General features: G+C 37.3%; 1 protein-coding gene across 9 annotated transcripts in view; it reads right to left on the bottom strand.

Annotated features, from left to right (window-relative positions):
* LOC117330404 (E3 ubiquitin-protein ligase SMURF2-like) overlaps nucleotides 1-22,696 on the bottom strand; it is a 53,835-nt gene that overhangs the window by 4,914 nt on the left and 26,225 nt on the right. For all 9 annotated transcript variants that reach the window (XR_004533347.1, XR_004533346.1, XR_004533337.1 and 6 more), the window contains exons 6-17: nucleotides 6,549-6,632; nucleotides 5,758-5,981; nucleotides 5,372-5,456; nucleotides 4,284-4,463; nucleotides 3,644-3,806; nucleotides 3,374-3,477; nucleotides 2,565-2,679; nucleotides 2,084-2,262; nucleotides 1,519-1,656; nucleotides 1,129-1,249; nucleotides 387-588; nucleotides 1-85 (exon numbers count right to left, since the gene is read on the bottom strand). Coding sequence is in view for 1 of the 9 variants with exons in the window: in XM_033888671.1 (XP_033744562.1) it covers nucleotides 1-85; nucleotides 387-588; nucleotides 1,129-1,249; nucleotides 1,519-1,656; nucleotides 2,084-2,262; nucleotides 2,565-2,679; nucleotides 3,374-3,477; nucleotides 3,644-3,806; nucleotides 4,284-4,463; nucleotides 5,372-5,456; nucleotides 5,758-5,981; nucleotides 6,549-6,632 (1,680 nt within the window). In the remaining 8 variants the exon portion in view is untranslated. The remainder of the gene's footprint in view (nucleotides 86-386; nucleotides 589-1,128; nucleotides 1,250-1,518; nucleotides 1,657-2,083; nucleotides 2,263-2,564; nucleotides 2,680-3,373; nucleotides 3,478-3,643; nucleotides 3,807-4,283; nucleotides 4,464-5,371; nucleotides 5,457-5,757; nucleotides 5,982-6,548; nucleotides 6,633-22,696) is intronic.

Genomic DNA, 22,696 nt, shown 5'->3' with positions numbered 1-22,696 from the left:
CATGTGTGGGCTTTGGGTAGGTTGTCTGTGTTCGTCTCCACCAAGTGTATAGTAAATAACCGCGGACCTGCAGCACCAGTGGATCCTGAGATAAAAAGAAGGAATGACATACACACAAAAATCTGAAACCTGCCTCTAACAAATATTATGATAAATTACTAAATATTAGCAGCCAGCAGATTGGACTATAAAGGAAAGATATCTATAGACTTAATCAGCTCACACCGTATTAAAATATTTATCCTTACATAAGCCCAGGAGCCAGCACATAAACTAAGTAGGGGTGGGCCAGATAAATAAGGTACTCTGCAAACTAGCTGACAGCTGATGTAACTCCATTCATACTTGTAAACTATTTTCCCCATGTAAATATAGGTAACTTGTACCTTGTAATGCCTTGAATCCTTGAAGTGGCACGCGTGAGCTGCCTGTAACAAACTGGAGAAGTCTTGCTCTCATTTCATCGTCAAAACCTTCAACAGCACGCCAAAACCATTTAGTTATATTGGAGTCCTGAGTACAGTGTTTGAGGCGAGTGTGGTTTTTCCAGTCCTGGAGATCGATCTTTCCAAGGCCTCCGATCATTAACTATAAAGCAAATAAAAAAGAAACATTCTTAAAGCATATTTATATGTATTGAGATTCAGAAATTTCTGTTTAACAGTACTGAAATTTGTAATTAAAAAAAATTCTCATATTACTCTAACCTCCATATTACTCTGATAAATGAGTATCCTATCTCATACATTTTCCTAAGACTGAAACAAATTTTTTGTTGCTTTGGCATAACTGCTAAAAAAATGTTAACTGACACAGGCACAAACAGGGATCAAGGCAGGCCATCAGAATATTTGTCATACCCGTAAACTACATGGTTCACTATCTGTAGTTTTCAGGCACTTAATGAAGTGGAACAATATTGAGTATGCATGAGAAACCCTTTGAATAACCATCACATCGAGATACGTTTCTGATTGTAAGCTGAAATTGATGCTTATTCTGCAATGAAACTAGATAAATTTGCTATTTGCCTACTTTGAAAACAGATATTTACCAGAAAAATGATTCCTAAAACCATGACATGTGTGGGGGGGGGGGGGTTTAGCTGTTTGGGACAAATAAACAAACCTCTAGTTCACGCTCATCAAAAGGTCGCAGTAAGTGTTGTGGAATAACTTCATTGAACCCTTTCTGTAAGGCAAGAAACTGGGCTTCTATCCCCCTCATGAATCTCCAGTGTACATACAATCTGAAAGGCAAACATACAAATCAATTATAAAGATTCTGTTTAAATAATGATTACCTTATCCCTAGGTCATGTGGAAACTGCACTACTGTTTAACCTTATCATTAATTTGTGAACTTGACAATGGAATTTTATCAGCAAAATAAATGTAGACCGATTCCAATTTTGTGTTCTCTTTTATGGTCAGTTAATAAAAAGATCATCAACTCTGTCCTAAATTCTATACCAATACAAAAGATGTAGTTTTATTTGCCCATAAACTGACTACTCACTTAACATATTCCTTTTTGTTGTCCTCTGTTACTGGGATTTCATTACCACCAGGTTTCAGTTCATACTCAGTGAACTGCCCAAAGGAGTTGTGTTCCACACAGAAGTTGTGATCCAGCACTGATTCTATGTTGTTTTCTCTTTAAAAAAAAAAAAACACAAATAAATATTTAAAATATGAATAATTGATGTTTTACAAACAGAAAAGAATAAAATCTTAAAAGTCGTATACAGTTATCATAAAACAGTGCTTGAAAAGGTAAGTGGTGCACTCTATGAAAGAGTTGTGTCCCTTCACACGTAACATAAAATTTGCCTAGACTGTAGTGCTACAGACACTTTTGTGGACTTTTTATGTGTTTACGAAGTAAAAATTTAAGTTCAGAATTTTGGTGTGTAATAAATAGTGTCAGAATGGCAGATGTTCAAAATTCACAGAAATCTAGTGAAAATACTGGCATATTTTATTGGACAAGTGCTTAAAGCTTAGCTATAATAAGCCTAATAATTTAGCTCTTTGATCAGGCAATTATTTCTGTTAAGATGGAGTTATCCTCCTTAACTTACAGTAACCACACAAGACTCCGGTGCAGCTCTGGGTCGACATTCTCCAGGTCGTCAAGAGTGACAGCCTTCTGAAGAAGTTGTTTGTAGAAAGGCAGGGTGAAACCTCCATCGAGGTAATGACCGTGAAATATCGCCATGCCAATAATCCGGCCCACAAAGTGGAAGTAAGACAAATGCTCCTAAAATGTAAAGCCATGATATTACTAGGATATTTGTTTCCTGTTTTCTCAGATGACTCTAGAGCTGTAGTTTTCCAAAATTAAACACCACATTTATATTGCAATAAGCCTGAGGGGTTGGGGAAGCAACTAAATAGCAATAGATACAGGTGTGTTAAAACTGGAGTAATTGTTGAATTTGTGAAAACATGCTGTGAATCAAATTAGTCCTGTTGAGTAAATGACAATGCTTTTATTATGCACTGCTTAGAGAGAAGTTTAAAACTTGTACAGACATCAAACATTTATCACTTTAAACTTACAGGATTCACACCAGAGTCAGCATTAATTTGGAGGGTATAGACATCATCTCTTGCGTACTGGAACAGGCCATAATAAGGATTCAGCATCTCATGGGACAGTAAGTACAACCATTCCCTGTAAACAAAAACATCTCAACTGAATATCATTGGCTCAATATCACATGTCATGTATGTGATTTCCGTCACTTTACATGTCCTAAAAACACCATTCTAAACAAACTAAGTACATTTGTATGTACTGAAGGCTTACATGAGATACTCGGTATGCAAATGTAAGTACTCCAATGAACACGTCATATCCATAGGGCTTATCAATTAAACACACTAGATTTGATGTCCATAAACAGGGCACACAGATTTAACACACTGGATTTGATGTCCATAAACAGGGCACACAACTTTAACACACTGGATTTGATGTCCATAAACAGGGCACACAATTTTAACACACTGGATTTGATGTCCATAAACAGGGCACACAACTTTAACACACTGGATTTGATGTCCATAAACAGGGCACACAACTTTAACACACTGGATTTGATGTCCATAAACAGAGCACACAGGGAGTATTTGGTATACCGATACCTCATGTTGTTTTTCTGACTATCACCTTTGTTATATTTGTAACAGGTCAGAGGAATTGTGTATAGTGATATAATTCACTTTTACACAGAAACTGAACAAGTTTTTATATCTCAGTGAGGCGGGATCTCCCGCCGCCAGGAGAAAGTTAGATCAACATGAGCAGGTAAGAGTTAAATGTAAAGGAAGATGACGGAAACAACAGGATGGTAGAAATACTGTACCTGGCTACACCTCCATAATCTAGACCCTCCTCCCCTCGAAACTTCACCATCAACCGCTTCCTTAGATCTTTGGCTCGGAGCTTCATCACTTGTCGATAGGAGTCCTGTTAATAAAACAGCTTTTGTTTAAGCAGGAATTACACCAATATTTAATTCCATAACTTCAAAATGGGATCTAGAACATACCTGGTAACTATATTTTACAAATAATAGTAATTCGACATTTTCCAACACTCAACTTTGTAGAATCTATAATAGGACAAACATTACCTCAAATATTTCTTCTCGTGAAACCTCCATTCGACAGTGGCCGCCTGGAGGCTGTAATGCAGCAAACTCCTGTCGTACTATTTTCATTTTTTGGACGAGATCTCGTTTGTATTTAGGCACAGGTGACTCATTCTCTTTATCATTGCATCTGTTGTTCGTACTCCTGTCAATAGTCAACACAGTGTTATAATGACAAGCTTTTTGTGATATACAAAATACTAAATGCAGAAAAAATAAGTTTACCTTGCATAAACTGAGGAGTTTTTCAGGATAAATAGAAACACTACCCATTTATGTATGCTAGGATCAAATATTGCTGAAAAGGTTTAACATAATGCATGTTGTCATACAGGCTTTCTATGCAGTATTGTAATGCTAGTCAACAAATCAGCATAAGCATTATGTTATACCATTCAATGAAATTTTGCTCCTTAATTTCTTCGATTTTTTCTGAATTCTCAAATGATTTATGGTGTGAAAATGATTAAAGGATTTCCTGACAACCAAATTAAGATACATCACACAATGACATTTAAGATAACTTATTCTGCTCTTGAAGGCCAAGTTATTTAAAGACTAGCAAGTGATCCTAGATTGATCTTGATAGATTGGTAGTGATGAGGAGGACAGAGATACATACGTGGATCGAGCAGTCGTCTGCAATAGATGGATGTTAGCAGAAAGTCGGGGATCTGTGAACTGTGTTGTTCTGTTATTGTGGTCTACAAAGTACACACGACCATTGCCTGTGTGTCTGGTCTCCCATCCTGCTGGCAGCTGACCGAGGTCTTCCTCTCGGATCTCTGAACTTGACAGGTCCCTGTGGGCGAAAGAAAAAATCAGTAGAGTGCCACATATCTGAACTGCTTAAAGACATGTTGTTTATGCAGAAGTTTCATAGCAATGTGTAAACATATGTGTAAGACATGGCCAGATTCTGAATAACTGAAAGTTTACATATGTAATGTTCCACTGTACTACAACAACCTGATTCTTGGCATGGAGTGTGTTTTCATTTCATTATTTTACTAATCATTTGCAGTTGGAAATGTGTGCATTAAAACTAGAAGAGTAAGCCAAGTATAATTAACTTCCAATAACTACCACATGATGAATATACACTGCATGTAAAGAAAACATTAAAGGGGAAGAAATCCCAGGAAAATCATGGAAATGTAAAAATAAATCACACAACTTCATTAGGTACTGATCGTGTGTACCAAGTTTCATTAATATTGAAAGAGTAAGAAGTGAATTCCTCATGGGTATGTGTAGTGCTAGTCAACACCTTGAAAATTTAAGGTTAACCTGGGAACTCATGGGTCATGCCACGTGCTAACTCCTGCTTACCTGGGAATTTGTGGGTCGTGCCATGTGCTAACTCCTGCTTACCTGGGAACTCATGGGTCGTGCCACCTGCTAACTCCTGCTTACCTGGGAACTCTTGGGTCATGCCACCTGCTAACTCTTGCTTACCTGGGAACTCGTGGGTCATGCCACAAGCTAACTCCTGCTTACCTGGGAACTCGTGGGTCGTGCCACGTGCGAACTCTTGCTTACCTGGGAACTCGTGGGTCATGCCACCTGCTAACTCATGCTTACCTGGGAACTCGTGGGTCGTGCCATGTGCTAACTCTTGCTTACCTGGGAACTCGTGGGTCGTGCCACCTGCTAACTCATGCTTACCTGGGAACTCATGGGTCGTGCCACCTGCTAACTCATGCTTACCTGGGAACTCGTGGGTCGTGCCATGTGCTAACTCCCGTCCGTGTGTGTAAAAAGTAAACCTGACCTTGCTGAGTTGTTCGTTGTTCTAAAGAAAAAAGTGGATAAATTTCAGTGCTATGTTAATTCTGTGTTAAAATAATGTTCACCTAAATACCAATATTTTGTATTTCTATTTCTAAGTTTATTTTTGTTTAAAAATTGAGAGAGAAAAAAAAGAAAATGTGTACCAATTTGAATATCTTATGGTAAAAAGGGAAGTTTAAATGAATGCAAGCATGTTTAACTGTTTTATCACTCAAATGTCTCTCTGGATTGATATCTCAAATGGAATTAAAATTTCCTCTATATTTATAAGGCCTTTGTCTTGTCCATATAAATGACCTTACCATAGCCACTGGGCAGATCAACTGCATTGTGGAGGTGAGACCGATTGAGGTAATTACGGTGACGCGTAGATCTTCGGCGTGGTAAAGGAGGGTTGGATGTGTCACTCTCCTCGTTGTTGTTATTAGATTGGCTACTGGTATTATTTTCCTGTGTACTATTGGTTGACTGCTGTCGACTGTGTGCACTGGAGACTGCATTATTTCTTACAAACTCTGATGCTGGCCTAAAACAGACACAACATATGATTTTAAAATGAAAATGCACATACCCGGTAATACAAATACATAAACAATATTTATCTAGTGATACCGTACTTAACCGGCAATAAGCAGCTGCTTGGCAATAAGCCCCATCCCTTTAAAATCCTTTTTTTCCTACTGGAGGTGGGTTGCTTATTATGTCAAGTAAGATTAGCCAATCCATATATATTTCTTCATTTTCCAGTATTATGCCCATCTATTTAATTGTTCTGCATAGAGCCTACCCCTGATAGGCTTATTACAAGATGAATACAGTACTCACAAAGACAATCACTTTTATACAGAGCAACCCGCTTATATGCATAGCCCTTTTTCCATGACAAAATATGCAAGTATTCGTATAGGCGAAGTTGGGTTTTGTATATACAATTGTTATTTTATATATTTGGCTAAAACATATTTCTAAGTTGTGATTTGATTATAAGATCGAGTTTTTCTATTATTTTAACTATGGTATTCTGAAGCTATTGTATCTTTACTGGAGTAATCCAGATGTTATTTAAAAGATTCAATCTTTATACACAACGTACCTAGTAGGACGCTGCCATTGGGTGCTACGCGTCAGGTGATTGACATAATGTACACGTCCACTTGCTGTACGTCTCTCCTCCCATCTGCAAAATATGAAAAGAGCAAAACATTAGAAACAACAACAATCATTCTTCTAAGCACCAATAGGAAAAGTTTGACCTGAAACTAGATTCATTATAAACATGTATTACAACAATAAAAGCAAGGTAAGGAGGCTCCACCTCTGGGTTACGAGTTCGAAACCTACATGGGGCAGTTGCCAGGTACTGACCGTAGGCCGGTGGTTTTTCTCCGGGTTTTTCGGCTTTCCTCCACCTCCAAACCTGGCACGTCCTTAAATGACCCTGGCTGTTAATAGGACGTTAAGCAAAAACAAACCAAATGTACACTAGCTTTTTACATGTTCAAGTGTTTTATTTTGAAATAAATGAAGTGTGACCTTCGAACTTTAAGCTTGATTAATGACTACCAAAATTGTATCAGGTGTACTATGGTGTTATAGCATGGATATTATCTAAATCTGTGTGAGGGTTCAGGAGATGACATTATGTACCATTCTACCATGTTTGCTATGCAACGCCAGTTTTGATTGGTTTAAAACCATGTATTATTTTCCAATAATACACGCTCGTGCCAATAATACACGCTCGTGAGTCACGGCTGTTACAATTTTATATATCTAAAATTCACCCGTTTCATAAAAGGCTACTATAGCCGAGTGGGCTAATGGGTTAGTCTTTCAATAAATTTTTATCACGACGCGAGTTCGAATCCTACGGAGGCCCCCCTTTTTTTCTTTTTTCTTTTTCTTTTTCTTTTTTTTTTTAATTTTCAAAATCAATGCCATATGATAGATGCTTTTGATCGTAGTACTGTATTGCCAGTATATATTTCATCAACAAGTAATGCAATACTCAAGAAATAAATTACAAGGTTTTCTCGGGGTTTCTTTGCTGTTTTTTCTATTAGAAAGAGGTCGATCTCAGAACTAAACAGTACATGGTAGAATAGAAATAATCAACTTTGACTCGTGTATTGTTGCAGGATATACAACTCGGACTCGGATATTTAGCAATTTTAATTAATAACTCAGGCCTGCGGCATTCGTTATTAATTAAATTGCAAAATATCCTCGTCCGAGTTGTATATCCTGCAACAATACACGAATCATCGTTAATTATTTCTTAAATATCCCAAAGATTCCTAATTGCTTCTATATGCCTACGGAGCATACACTTATGCATTATTTCGAGTGAACTGATCTTATCAAAAAATATGTTAATTTCAATTTTATCAATCTTTAATTTTTTTTACAAACATGTACATGACATCCTCCAAAGTAGGAACCGAAGAATTAGGCTGAAGTGTTTCCATAGGCTTTGTATACAAACATAGAACTGTGTGTATATATTACCAATGTATTAGTGGCGGGTCTCAAAGAATACAGGAAAAACTGGGTCAAACATGTTTTCTTGCTTTTATCATTATTGACCTGGAAGACATCCACTATATATACCACATATATACCTACACCTACTTAAGTTAGCTTCATCTCTTATACTGTGTGTACTTTGCTTTATTCTTTGAATTTTCTCCTTTTTTTTATTCAGTGCGATCAATTTTAATATTAAAACATCTTGTGTTTTGTAAATTATAGGATAATAAAATTTACATTTCCTGTGTGATTAAGCTGACAGTCCTTTGTACACTTGTACAAAACTCTTGAGAACCAAAGCCAAATTACTCGAGCACTGTTAAGTTAACCAGAAATAAACTAATTAAATACTAAATTTGGCACTCCTGATGTCTTATATGAATTATATATATGTTAAAAGCATTCAGATGAAAGTTGTTCATTATGTCATCCTCAGAGCTGACCAAAGTTGGGAAGCCCAAGTTTGTTGTATAAATACACAACAATATTGCACGGTTCCGGTAATTATCTTCCCAGCTTCAGCAGCTGTCACACAAAGCACAAGGTCAAGGTTGCACCATTTACCTCTTGATAATTGCAAGGAGATACCCAGACATTATCTGGTATGTGTTGGCAAATCCCAACAAACTGATGTTCATCGAACACAATATGCTAAGGTTTATTCTTATGACTGACCTAATTATACAACAGACATTTATAAACATTTCTATATGATAGAGCAGAAAAATTTAAATTTTCATGGATTTTATTTCTGTAAAATACAGGAGATGCAGTAATATCAACCAAAACCTGATTGCCCACTGATAGCATCAACAGCAACTGAATTTCACACTAAAAATGTTAATCACAGCTGAAAGACAATGGCTGAGCAAATAATACCATTTTGTACCAGTCATAGTTAAAAGGAAAATAACATTTGTATTGTATGTCAAGCAGTGAAAAATGTCAAACAGTTTTTATATCTAAGTTTACTCAATTAAGTTTGTTTACAATACATAAATGAAATCAAACATCACATTAAGTGTACACATTCAAAACCAAGGGTGAACAATAATTAAGTACAAAGAAACGCATGTGGTTCTACCTACAAATGTAGATAACAGATGCCAGTGTTCACAATTTAAATGAAACTAAATAATACAACCAGTTAACTGTAACTGAGATCTGTTGTTGTCTCCCCTTATCACTAACAAGGCCTTTTGTACTGGTGTATCATTTTCACCATCTAATTTTATCGCTTTCATCGACATCTCTCCCGAGTTTAAGAAAACAAAAGTCTAATTCATACTGAATTTCTTCTAATGTTCATTTGACATGCACATAAGGCAGCAACAGAAGTGTTTTTTAACTTTCTGGCATGTTTGGAGAGTTCCGCTAAGCGGTATAATAGAGACTGTATACAGGTCATATTCAACTGGCCACAGAAAGTGGGCCTGAATTCAGCAGTAGTACAGACTCAGTAACTGTTCCTACCAGTTTACAAGACCTCAGCCCAGTGTTGTCAAAACACCACATTTGTGACACAGCATTTTGCTATTTATGGCAGTATATATATATATACATCCTTAACAACAAGCTGATAAACAAAGCAGCAAATCTATATTTCAAAAGCTCTCCCCACTAAACCTTTTCAATTCAATTATATTTTTGTGATTAAGATTTTGATCTCAGATAATAATATCTGAAAAAAAAACCCACTTTAAAAGGAATACACAGTGAAACCCAAGGGACCTGATTAGGATCTGCTATAGACATGGTGAGACAATTTGTTGATAGGCTTAAGGAGAACAAATCATACAAGTTATTCATAAGAGTTGTTGTAATGCTAATTAAAATTCCCCGTAAATCCCTTCTAAACAGACATTGAATAATATCACTCTTTATACAAGAATATACAAGGCACAAAAATTCTACAGAAGTTTGGTGGTCCAGAGAGGACACTATGACAAAGCTTTATTCGAATGACTAACACCAAAATAAAGATCACTTTTTAAATCACTTTTTCAAGTGACACAAATGGAAATAAAATTATTAGCACCCCACTGGAAAACAATTACAGTGCAACTGCCCTAAACCGATCCTTCTTAAGACCAATCACCTCTTGGTGCCGATCGAAATGTCAGTGTACAGAAACTGATCCTTCCTTGTTATAGTAATAAAAAACGATTCCAATTTTTTTTTGGTGTGGCGATGCTTCTCCTTCTCCTAACTGTACTCTTTCTAAGCCAACCAAATATTCACGTACCGTCCATACCGGTAATCAGTTTAGAGAATATTTTAATTTTACCATATTTTTTGTTAACAGATGTTGTTATTCTATTGTTCGATGATCTAATGAGATGCTACATTTATAACAGAAATTTTAATTGGAGTACAGTAAAACAGCACTTACTGGAAACTTGAACCGCTAGTTGTCAAATACCCCCTTTCCTTCGAACCATTATTTATCCTCTTCCCTTCATGTTCACAGCAATAAACCGACTTATTTGTCGATTATGTGTTTATACAGGTGTCAGGCCAAGACAGCATATAGTTACCAGATTAATGGTGGCTTAATTACAAAACTATGCTACTTAGTTGAAATACTAATTTATGTGCTACATAACAGTGTATCGTAATATTTTACTTTATGAGTTGAAAGGGATTGATAAAAGAGCTTTTTGTGATAATCTACAACCGTGGTATCTTCAATTTCTATTTTACTGTATGTATTCATAAACATTTTTGTAATCCTGTAAATTTGAATTAACTTTGAACAAATGTACTTGTATTGTAGATTTTTAGATAGGCCTTTGAGGTTTTGGACACATATGTCATTTTTGTCGAATTGGTTGACAACTGTGCAGTCTTTGTTTCAATTTTTATGTCTTCCTTTTCAAAAATAAGCATTTAGGATCACTTACATTAGCGAGGTTTACCATACAGCGTAATATTTTACATGAGCGAGGTTTAACGTACAGCGTAATATTTTACATTAGCGAGATTTAACGTACACACTGTAATATTTTACATTAGCGAGGTTTACAGTACACAGCGTAATATTTTACATTAGCGGGAATTAACCTACACAGCGTAATATTTTACATTAGCGAGATTTAACGTACACAGCGTAATATTTTACATTAGCGAGATTTAACCTACACACTGTAATATTTTACATTAGCAAGGTTTACTGTACAGTGTAATATTTTACATTAGCGAGATTTAACGTACACAGCGTAATATTTTACATTAGCGAGATTTAACGTACACAGTGTAATATTTTACATTAGCGAGATTTAACGTACACAGTGTAATATTTTACATTAGCAAGGTTTACTGTACAGTGTAATATCTTCATTCAGCGATGTTTACCCTACAGTGTAATATTTTACATCAGCGGTGTTTACTGTACAGTGTAATATTTTACATCAGCGGTGTTTACTGTACAGTGTAATATTTTACATCAGCGATGTTTACCCTACAGTGTAATATTTTACATCAGCGGTGTTTACTGTACAGTGTAATATTTTAAGTTAAGATTGTATTTGTTGTAAACATGATCAGCATGCCTACCTGACGATCTAGAACTAACCTCTCATAACTCGAATACACCTTGAACAACTGACATGGTCCCTTGGAGTTCCACCTAAATATTTATTTGATAATCTTTAAGTCACAATTAATTCTTTCCTTATCAGAATATTTCAAGGAGGTTTAGTTGTGTAAAACGCCTTTGTTTGACAAGTATATAAAATGTAGATATTTCTCCTTTGAAGGCAAGTCATTCCAATAACTGTATACATATCACCTTAACTTGTAACTGTCACCTTCGGAATGTGTCTGATAATTCTAGATTATAATGTGTCTGATAATTCTAGATTATAATAGTCACTTCCAGTAACGAGGAAAACAAGATCAATTTGTAACTCCCAATCATAGTATTTGGTCTTTTTATCTGTGAAAGAAACCTACAGTTTCTATTATTTCTGAACTAGGCATTTGAATGTGTATTTTCATAAAAGTAATTTGCTAATTTGTTATTTATAAATACCTTGTGACTTGCCCCATATCAAACTGAAGCAAACAGATATAGTGAATGGGGGAACCATATTGGAGTTTTTGTCTAACAGAACTTCATTTTTCAATCATCTAAAAACAACAATATTTGTTATTATATGGAGCATGATATAAACTGAGCTAAAGTTTGATATAATTTCCAATAATTTAAAATTAAGCTGGCTATAAAAACTAAAAGTGCTGTTCCTTTATACTTCCTCATTCCAACATACTTAACCTCCCTGTTAAGTGATAATTATAAACTGCTGGAAATGATGAAGAGTTTTACGTCTACAAAGATCCCATAGTAACAGTAAACTTGATCATTTAATCTGTACATATATATGATCGACATCACCCAGGCCAAATTTATAGTATACATCACACTAGAAATTAGCTTTGAAGTTGTTTCGATACATTAGAAAATGTGTAAAACATTCATTGGTTTCCTGATCGAGCATGTTTCCATACTAACATAACACACGCAGGTGAATAACATGTCTATAGCTCACAACACAAGATGTTGTTTATATTTTTTTCACATCTGCACAGAGAAAAGGGATTCACCTATGGTTAGACATTAATTTTCCTGCCTCTATTACAAAGTCCTTGACGTAGAAGCCTGTAGTAAGAATTGTGTAAGTACACGATGCTAATGATGAGAACATCAGTGTGGCCGTATAGTTACATGTAGAGATGAAGACATTTGTAACATTGGATAGTTCCGTTGTAAGCAGACGTAGTAGAAACGTTAGAGCTGTACTGCACTGAGGCTTATTGGGAGTGGTGGAGACTTGGCAAGGGAAGGTTATTACACCTCCCGTACCTTACTACAGTAAATAACTTACTACATAACCAAAACACATCCTCCTGTATCATCTGCCAAAAAATGTCTTACACTAGTCGGCTGAATGGAGACTTCACTTACAAAGTCACAGTTGTGTGGATGGATTACCAGCCGTCTGCTGATACCGTACATACTTACATTTAGGTACTCTTAACATCCCATAATATTCATGGCTTCATAGTTATTTTTTGCTGTTTATCCCTGTGATCCCTGATAGGCACTGCCATTCACTGTCAAGGACTCATTACAGTGATCTCCTGACCTAGACTGAATTGGGTAAATTTCTGGTAATTGAACCATTCATATAGCATTAATGGCTGAAATAGGTCTAAAAACCACCTGTTTATAACATAAACCTGTCCATAAAGCCCACCTAATTCAATTCTCAATGTGACACAATACATTACAGAATAGCCTTTAGGAACTTGGCTTTATAAACAGTTTTACTGTATTGAGGTCAACAGTTAAAATGGACCCTTTAGAGTCATGTTATTATCATATCTTCATCTTATGTCTTTTCTTTTTGGTCAATGAATGCAATGTTGCATGAGGGGGGGGGGGGGGGGGGGGGGGGGGTCATTTTGCAGTCAGACACTATTCCAATTATTAGGACAATGTGACACTGATACAATGTGTCACAGGCACTGTTAATGTCATTAACCAAGTAAGTATATCCCTTTGATACATATTAACAAGCCATGAAATTTAGGCCATAGCTCTGACACAATGTGTGTAAAACACCTGTACACCACACAAAAAGGGTTCCTCTGATGTACCACCAACGGCAGCAGGTGATGTCAAGATGAAAGACCCAGAGAGAATTATTACACGTACATGTAATTAATTCAAACGTGGATAAAGTAATGTTAATTTACAGTTATCATATAAATTGCTGAATTACATTTCCCCATTGATTATATGCCAAAGATCATAATGTTGGTCAGAGTGACCTAGTTTTTTTACATCACACTGCCTCATCTCAGCGAACCCTTATGTACCAAGTATGAAGTTCCAGTGACAAGTAGTGTAGCAGATGGAGCCCGGGCAAGCGGTACTCATTGATATATAGGTCAAAGGTCAAAATGTCAGTCAAAGTGACCTATTTTTGGTACATGACACCTCATCTCACCTAGCTAGGTGAACCTATGCCTCTAGTATGAAATTACAGCTGTGACAAGTAGTATAGGAGAGAGCCCAGACAATGTAAGGATGAAGGGACACAACATAATCTTGATAATCCCTCACTGTCTGGTCCCGGTAGAGGACTGAACATGGAAATTTATGACATGCACTGTAGGAATATGACTTCATGAGTTATCTCCCCCCCCCCCCCCCCTTTTTTTTTTGTAAATGTACATTTCTAACAAGGGCCCAATGGGCCCAAATCGCTCACCTGCAATGCAGTGATCTTTTCATATATGGATCCTGCAGTTATTTGAAAGCATGCTACAGGACCAATATAATGTCTCTCTGCACTTTGGCTTTTCACTAAAAGTCATTTAAAGATTTAAGCATACTTGATCGACGTCAAGGTCAAGGTCATTCATTTGAACAAACTTGGTAGCCCTTCACCCCAGCATGCTACAGACCCAATATCAACTCCCTGGGACTCTTGGTTATTGAGAAGAAGTTGTTTAAAGATTTTAGCCTTTTTGACCCCTGTGACCTTGAATGAAGGTCAAGGTAATTCATTTGAACAAACTTGGTAGCCCTTTACCCCAGCATGCTACAGACCCAATATCAACTCTCTGGGACTCTTGGTTATTGAGAAGAAGTCGTTTAAAGATTTTAGCCTTTTTGACTCCTGTGACCTTGAATGAAAGTCAAGGTCATTCATTTGAACAAACTTGGTAGCCCTTCACCCCAGCATGCTACAGGCCAAATATTAGGTCTCTGGGACTCTTGGTTATTGAGAAGAAGTCGTTTAAAGATTTTAGCCTTTTTGACTCCTGTGACCTTGAATGAAAGTCAAGGTCATTCATTTGAACAAACTTGGTAGCTCTTTACCCCAGCATGCTACAGGCCAAATATTAGGTCTCTGGGACTGTTGGTTATCGAGAAGAAGTCGTTTAAAGATTTTAGCCTTTTTGGCCCCTGTGACCTTGAATGAAGGTCAAGGCCATTCATTTGAACAAACTAGGTAGCCCTTCATCCCAGCATGCTACAGACCCAATATCAACTCCCTGGGACTGTTGGTTATTGAGAAGTCAATTGAAGATTTTAGCCTTTTTGACCCCTGTGACCTTGAATGAAGGTCAAGGTCATTCATTTGAACAAACTTGGTAGCCCTTCACCCCAGCATGCTACAGGCCAAATATTAGGTCTCTGGGACTCTTGGTTATTGAGAAGAAGTCGTTTAAAGATTTTAGCCTTTTTGACTCCTGTGACCTTGAATGAAAGTCAAGGTCATTCATTTGAACAAACTTGGTAGCCCTTCACCCCAGCATGCTACAGACCCAATATCAACTCCCTGGGACTCTTGGTTATTGAGAAGAAGTTGTTTAAAGATTTTAGCCTTTTTGACCCCTGTGACCTTGAATGAAGGTCAAGGTCATTCATTTGAACAAAATTGGTAGCCCTTTACCGCAGCATGCTACAGACCCAATATCAACTCCCTGAGACTCTTGGTTATTGAGAAGAAGTCGTTTAAAGATTTTAGCCTTTTTGACTCCTGTGACCTTGAATGAAAGTCAAGGTCATTCATTTGAACAAACTTGGGAGCCCTTCACCCCAGCATGCTACAGGCCAAATATTAGGCCTCTGGGACTCTTGGTTATTGAGAAGAAGTCGTTTAAAGATTTTAGCCTTTTTGACTCCTGTGACCTTGAATGACTGTCAAGGTCATTCATTTGAACAAACTTGGTAGCCCTTCACCCCAGCATGCTACAGACCCAATATCAACTCCCTGGGACTCTTGGTTATTGAGAAGAAGTCGTTTAAAGATTTTAGCCTTTTTGACTCCTGTGACCTTGAATGAAAGTCAAGGTCATTCATTTCAACAAACTTGGTAGCCCTTCACCCCAGCATGCTACAGACCCAATATCAAGTCCCTGGAACTCTTGGTTATTGAGAAGAAGTTGTTTAAAGATTTTAGCCTTTTTGACTCCTGTGACCTTGAATGAAGGTCAAGGTCATTCATTTGAACAAACTTGGTAGCCCTTCACCCCAGCATGCTACAGACCCAATATCAAGTCCCTGGGTCTTTTGGCTATTTAGAAGAAGTCGTCTAATTTTTTTTTAGCCTTTTTGACTCCTGTGACCTTGAATGAAAGTCAAGGTCATTCATTTGAACAAACTTGGTAGCCCTTTACCCCAGCATGCTACAGACCCAATATCAACTCCCTGGGACTGTTGGTTGTTGAGAAGAAGTCGTTTGAAGATTTTAGCCTTTTCGACTCCTGTGACCTTGAATGAAGGTCAAGGTCATTCATTTGAACAAACTTGGTAGCCCTTCACCCCAGCATGCTACAGGCCCAATATTAGGTCTCTAGGCCTTTTGGTTATTGAGAAGAAGTTGCTTGAATGGAAAGTTGACGCCGGACGGACGACGGACGGACGACGGACGCCGCGCCACGGCATAAGCTCACTTGCCCTTCGGGCAGGTGAGCTAATAACTAAGATTCATTATTGTATCCAGGGGAGGAACATTTGAACAGCACATCATGATATTAACCAACAGTGTAAAATGCCAAACTTTTAAGCTGTTCTAGTCTATAGATGATTATGAATTAACCAAATTTCAGCAATGAACAAGATGTAGGCATCTCTGCCAATCTCAAAAATCAACAGTTAGTAAGAAAATCGCAAACTTCCTTACAAAACAGATTTGGCACATAATTATCACATATATGTGAAGTTTTGATGTATATAACCTAATTATAATTTTATGCACAATTAGCTAAGAATTTATGCACAGTATTCTGCATGTTTAAATGTAATTAAGATGAAGGAACAAATGTAACTGACATAGCCATATGGAAATCAGTAGTTGTAAGTAAAAAGATTTTTACACAAGTTTTGGTTGTCTGGTGTTACAGATATTAGGATAATCGGACTGGAGCACAGACAAAATCAAACAGCTTTTATTTCATGGAAACATTTTAAGTAGCTTGGATTTTCAGTTTATGGTGGGCGGACACTAAATTTGTCATATAATTCAAACTGTGTTTGGCAGAAACAGTAAAGGGTAAAAGTCAGAAAAAGGATTCTAAAAGTTTTTCAAACAATTTTAACTAATTTGTACATATGCAGCTTAACCAAAATAAAATATCTGTCAAGTATTATTATACAAACTCTTATCATGCCATCCCTTTTCAAAATCATATGGCGCCATTATGGAAATCATTATTGTATCATATATCATTATAGGAACGGAGAGGGAGTACTCTATGGGAAATGATTGTTATATCATATATCATTATAGGAACAGAGAGGGAGTACTCTATGGGAAATGATTGTTGTATCATATAACATTATAGGAACGGAGAGGGAGTACTCTATGGGAAATGATTGTTATATCATATATCATTATAGGAACAGAGAGGGAGTACTCTATGGGAAATGATTGTTGTATCATATAACATTATAGGAACGGAGAGGGAGTACTCTATGGGAAATGATTGTTGTATCATATATCATTATAGGAACGGAGAGGGAGTACTCTATGGGAAGAGACTGTAGCTTATCCAAAGCAGATTTCCTTCATCAATTCTTACAGATATCTGTAACGGTATCAGATCTCTTAGATTTTAAAGGTCCTTGTAACTATACGATTATGATGAGCACCAATAATTGCCATCATTAAAGCTATAAGTCATACAAACACATATTTTATTGATGTAGATGTCTAATAAGTTTAAAATGCAGGGGCTGCGGTGGCCGACACTTTATCACTAGCCCTCCATCTCTGGATTACGAGTTCAAAACCCACGTGGGGCAGTTGCCTGGTAATGACCGTAGTCCCTTAGTTTTTCTCCAGGTACTCTGGCTTTCCTCCACCTTCAAAACCTGGCACGTCCTTAATGACCTCGGCTATTAATAGGACATTAAACAAAACAAACAAACCAAAGTTTGAAATGAAGGTCACAGTGATCTGTTTTTGGTACATGACACTTCACCTTGGTAAACCCATGCCCAAAGTATGAATGTTCCAGACTAAGTAGTTAGGAGGTATACATAGAGTTAACACAATCATGAAGTCCCTCCTGGTTCCTGGTAGGGCACATTAATTGAAATATATTCCCATTGGGGGACTAATCATTGAAGCAATGATGAGTTATTGCACCTACAATACTTGACCTAGAAAACAATATACAGAAACTGCAGTTATTATGATTTAGTGGAAAAGATTACCACTGAAAGGTGTACAAGTACAGTATAAGAAATAGTTCTGACTTCTTAAATTCACCATGCCACATTTGGTTACCTGCAATAAATACATCAGAACCAACAACTTTTGACATACACATGGATTTCTGGAATACCTTTGTCTTTATTGATCCTTTGAAGGTCCCATCTGACACGGTGATGTCTATATACTTCATATGATATTTGGAAGATACTATACTTTCATTGTTACAACATAAAAAAGATGGGAGATATCTACAGGCTAACTAACACTCAAACTTCCACACAAATCATTCCTCCATACAGTTATAACATTGGCTCACATACAGCCCACAGAGGCCTTACACCAGGACACAAAGGTCAGACACGAGGCAAATGCCTCGGCACTTTTTTTTTTGGAAGGAAAAGAGGTTGTCTAGTAAATGCCAGCAGGCGGTCTCATAGGATACACAAAAGTAAATAGCAACTTTAATAAAGAATAAATCAATGGACACAATATATGCCAAACAATGAATGAAATTAAATCATATAGCTTTTTAATCCTCGGACTATTATGTGGAAATTGTGGAAGGGAGTGTAAGGACACTAACAGAAGGAGATAAAACTCTCGTCTGGATAACCTTTTAATGCTGAGGTGGTCACCTTGTACAGGTCATTAACATATATATATATAACATGCACCAATTATACAGGTAGTGTCGTCTAATGTCCCGGTCCCGGAGACATCAGTGACATGTCTGCAATAAACAGGTGAAAACTTCAGTCAGTACAGGACAGAGTGTGGGAAAGTAGTGGGTTGCTAGGATAGAATAATCTTGTTGACACCCACCATTGTTTATGTGTGGTTAAAGTAATCGTTGATAAGTGTTCTGCACCGATTTGTCCATCCTTAACATACATGTGGTCACGCAATCCAGAACTATACCAACAAACTCCTTGTCTTTGTCAAATTAAATAAAGTGAAATTTAATCTATTTTTCATACAACAGAGCAGAGCCGTAAAAATAGCATTGTTCTCACAGAGTACCTGACCGATATATCTGCATGTCATTATATAATGTATACCTGCTACAAACCACAGAATGAGTTCATGTGGTGTAGCCTGTAGTGTATGCACAAGGTCAAGGCCTGTTGTGACCTGGTAAACGAGATTTATAGATATATCCAGTTTTTGATGATACAGTGTAACACTTATGTTACAACATCAAAGGCCCCGGTCATAAGTTGGTTATAACCAATGTGGACAAAGTAAATATACAGCAATGACTTGGGAAATACTGTATATCCTATGTTGCAGGATGTTTAAAGAAAGTGATGCCTTCCACCTGCATCACTTACCCCACCACTGGCCTTTCAGCTTTGGCCATCATCACACATGCATAATTATTCCCAGCTATTTTCAAACTGTATAACTTATCGTCATTGTTTTTCTTATAAGCAGCCATATGATGATATAACTAATGTTTTAGGGAGAAGAAAGATTAGAATTTTTTTTGTCAACTTCACAACACCCAAGTCCCTCTATCTCCATCCCCACCCCACAACACCCCAGTCCCTCTATCTCTATCCCCACCCCACAACACCCCAGTCCCTCTATCTCCATCCCCACCCCACAACACCTCAGTCCCTCTATCTCTATCCCCACCCCACAACACCCCAGTCCCTCTATCTCCATCCCCACCCCACAACACCTCAGTCCCTCTATCTCTATCCCCACCACACAACACCCCAGTCCCTCTATCTCCATCCCCACCCCACAACACCCCAGTCCCTCTATCTCCATCCCCACCCCACAACACCCACTCCCTCTATCTCCATCCCCACCCCCACAACACCCACTCCCTCTATCTCTATCCCCACCCCACAACACCCCAGTCCCTCTATCTCCATCCCCACCCCACAACACCTCAGTCCCTCTATCTCCATCCCCACCCCACAACACCCACTCCCTCTATCTCCATCCCCACCCCACAACACCCACTCCCTCTATCTCCATCCCCACCCCACAACACCCCAGTCCCTCTATCTCCATCCCCACCCCACAACACCCCAGTCCCTCTATCTCCATCCCCACCCCACAACACCCACTCCCTCTATCTCCATCCCCACCCCACCCCACCCCAGTCCCTCTATCTCCATCCCCAACCCACAACACCCCAGTCCCTCTATCTCCATCCCCACCCCACAACACCCCAGTCCCTCTATCTCCATCCCCACCCCACAACACCCCAGTCCTTCCATCTCCACCAACGTTACAATGCCCCAACTTATTTCTACATACGCACGTTCCCCTCCACCAACGACTTACCCCCACCCACAGATCCTGTATATTACTCACCCCACCCACCCCTCAGTCTCACTTCTCCACAGCTATGCAACCAGCAGGTTTTTCGTAATTATCAAAGACATTTTTTCAATATTGTACTCGGCTTACCCTTCATATTTTCTCACAGTTATACATATTTTCTAATACACAAATATTCACTCCGACACATGATAAATCATTTTTAGCTCTGATGCATTCTGTATCAAAGACACATGCCCTAAGAGTACATCATATTTCTCTGTTAAGCTTTATTCTTACAGACATACAGCATTATCATCACATAGCTCCCTTTCCATTCAGTAATCAAAATCTGACCATGTCTGATTGTTTTTGTGATGTAGGCATAAAAAACTGGTAATTAACCTTATTCTGCTATATGCGGCCCTCACTGCTACGTATGTCACACAAGTAATTTCACAATTATGGCTTATTTGAGTCTAAAAATGAAACTAGAATACTTCTGATTGGTTCTGATGCCATTACTAATGATATTCTCAGGACTTTATCTTAATAATGAAAGGTGGACGAGTTGGAAAGTCATCTTACAAATGCCCAAAGTCACAGAGTCGGTTCAAGTGAGATGAAATTTACTTTCCTAAAGCTGATTCTGAGAGTAATGAAGAGTTTTTGGTTTGAAGCAGTTGATAATGAAATACTTAGGTGTAACATAATTATGAGAACTTGAATAGATTAATATCAACAAAGACAAATTAATTATTCTTTGTAAAGTAATCCTGCAACATAAACCATTTTTTACCAGAGAATCGAAATTGAAGGATTAAGTTTTGAAAATTAGAAATGAAGTTGGTTTCTCTGTTATGGTTTACAATTAAAAATACTTTGAGTTGATTACTGTCAAAAGGATCATTTTCTATAGTAAGTATTGGCTGCATTTATTAAAAATTCAGATGGAAGAAAATGCTCACTTGTTGTTTAGCTTATAAATGTACTGTGATTTTGAACATTTTTTTCCACAACTGGCTTATTTTAATGATTTAATTAATGGTATCCAGTCCAGGCCTCCAAACGTCCACCCACTGTATATATCTATCGTAACTCCTACTTGGTCTTTATCTTAAACATCAATTAATTATTCTTTATCTGAAACATCAATTAATTACTCTTTATCTAAAACATCAATTAATCATTCTTTATCTAAAGCATCAATTAATTACTAGAAACCCAGCTACACTGAAGTACACAAGCTTTCCTTCCACATTTTTACTCCTACGCAGACATTATCTGGGAGGCTAATTAATCACTACTGACCACAACTACAGTACTGTGTAGGTCTTTAAACCCAGACAGTTTTTCAAATGTCCACCTACGGTCAAGCAAAGTAGGAGATACTAGGACCTACCTGTGTGTTAGGTTGTCACCGACACAGGTATATAGGTAGAGAATAACGAGAAAGGAGATTGGGTGTGACTTTTAGGTGGTTATCACTGTCAACAATTTACCAGGTACATTAGTGTAAACAGATTCCCAGCTGCCAATTTAACGGCTGAACAGGAAGTCGAAAAAAGGTCTTTCTATTGGTGAAAAAAACAATGACTGTCAACAAATCAGTAGTGTTTCATTTTTCATAATCAAGACATAATTAGTTTAACATTTAATACGGGCATAAGTGAATGTAAAAAATATCATGTAAACCTTCTATAGTAAAATGCTACAAACATTTATGGTAAAAACTCGCACAGGACAAAAATCTTTCTCTATCATTCTTAATGCTGTTATTATGTCAGAAGTGAGAAATGTCAAATTGACTTGCCAGATTAAACGTCCTCTGCAATATCTACACAATTAATGCCTACACCGGTAATCTACTCCATGTAGGCGTGAAATTTATGTGCATCTTAAAAATTAACTTCTTGAAGATGACAGTAAAGATATTCTTTCACAGCTAGCTTTATCTGTCATGTGTACAAACAGCATTTTGTATTCAAGCCTGATACACGATATCAAATCGCCCTGGACAACTTTAATAAAACATTGCATGCCTAATTCTGCCACTTTTATCAGGAAACTTAAGAATTCCCTCCCACATAGATATAATTCAAAAAGTCAAAATAACATATTTATTTATCTAGGACAAAAAATCAGTTAGTTTATAATGAAATTTCCCTCCAACACTGATTTTAATTCAAAAGTCAAA

Source organism: Pecten maximus, chromosome 1, assembly GCF_902652985.1.
Source record: "Pecten maximus chromosome 1, xPecMax1.1, whole genome shotgun sequence".
NCBI classification, from domain to species: domain Eukaryota; kingdom Metazoa; phylum Mollusca; class Bivalvia; order Pectinida; family Pectinidae; genus Pecten; species Pecten maximus.
Note: the sequence above shows the minus strand (reverse complement) of the source record. Positions and strands in the feature narration are given on the sequence as shown.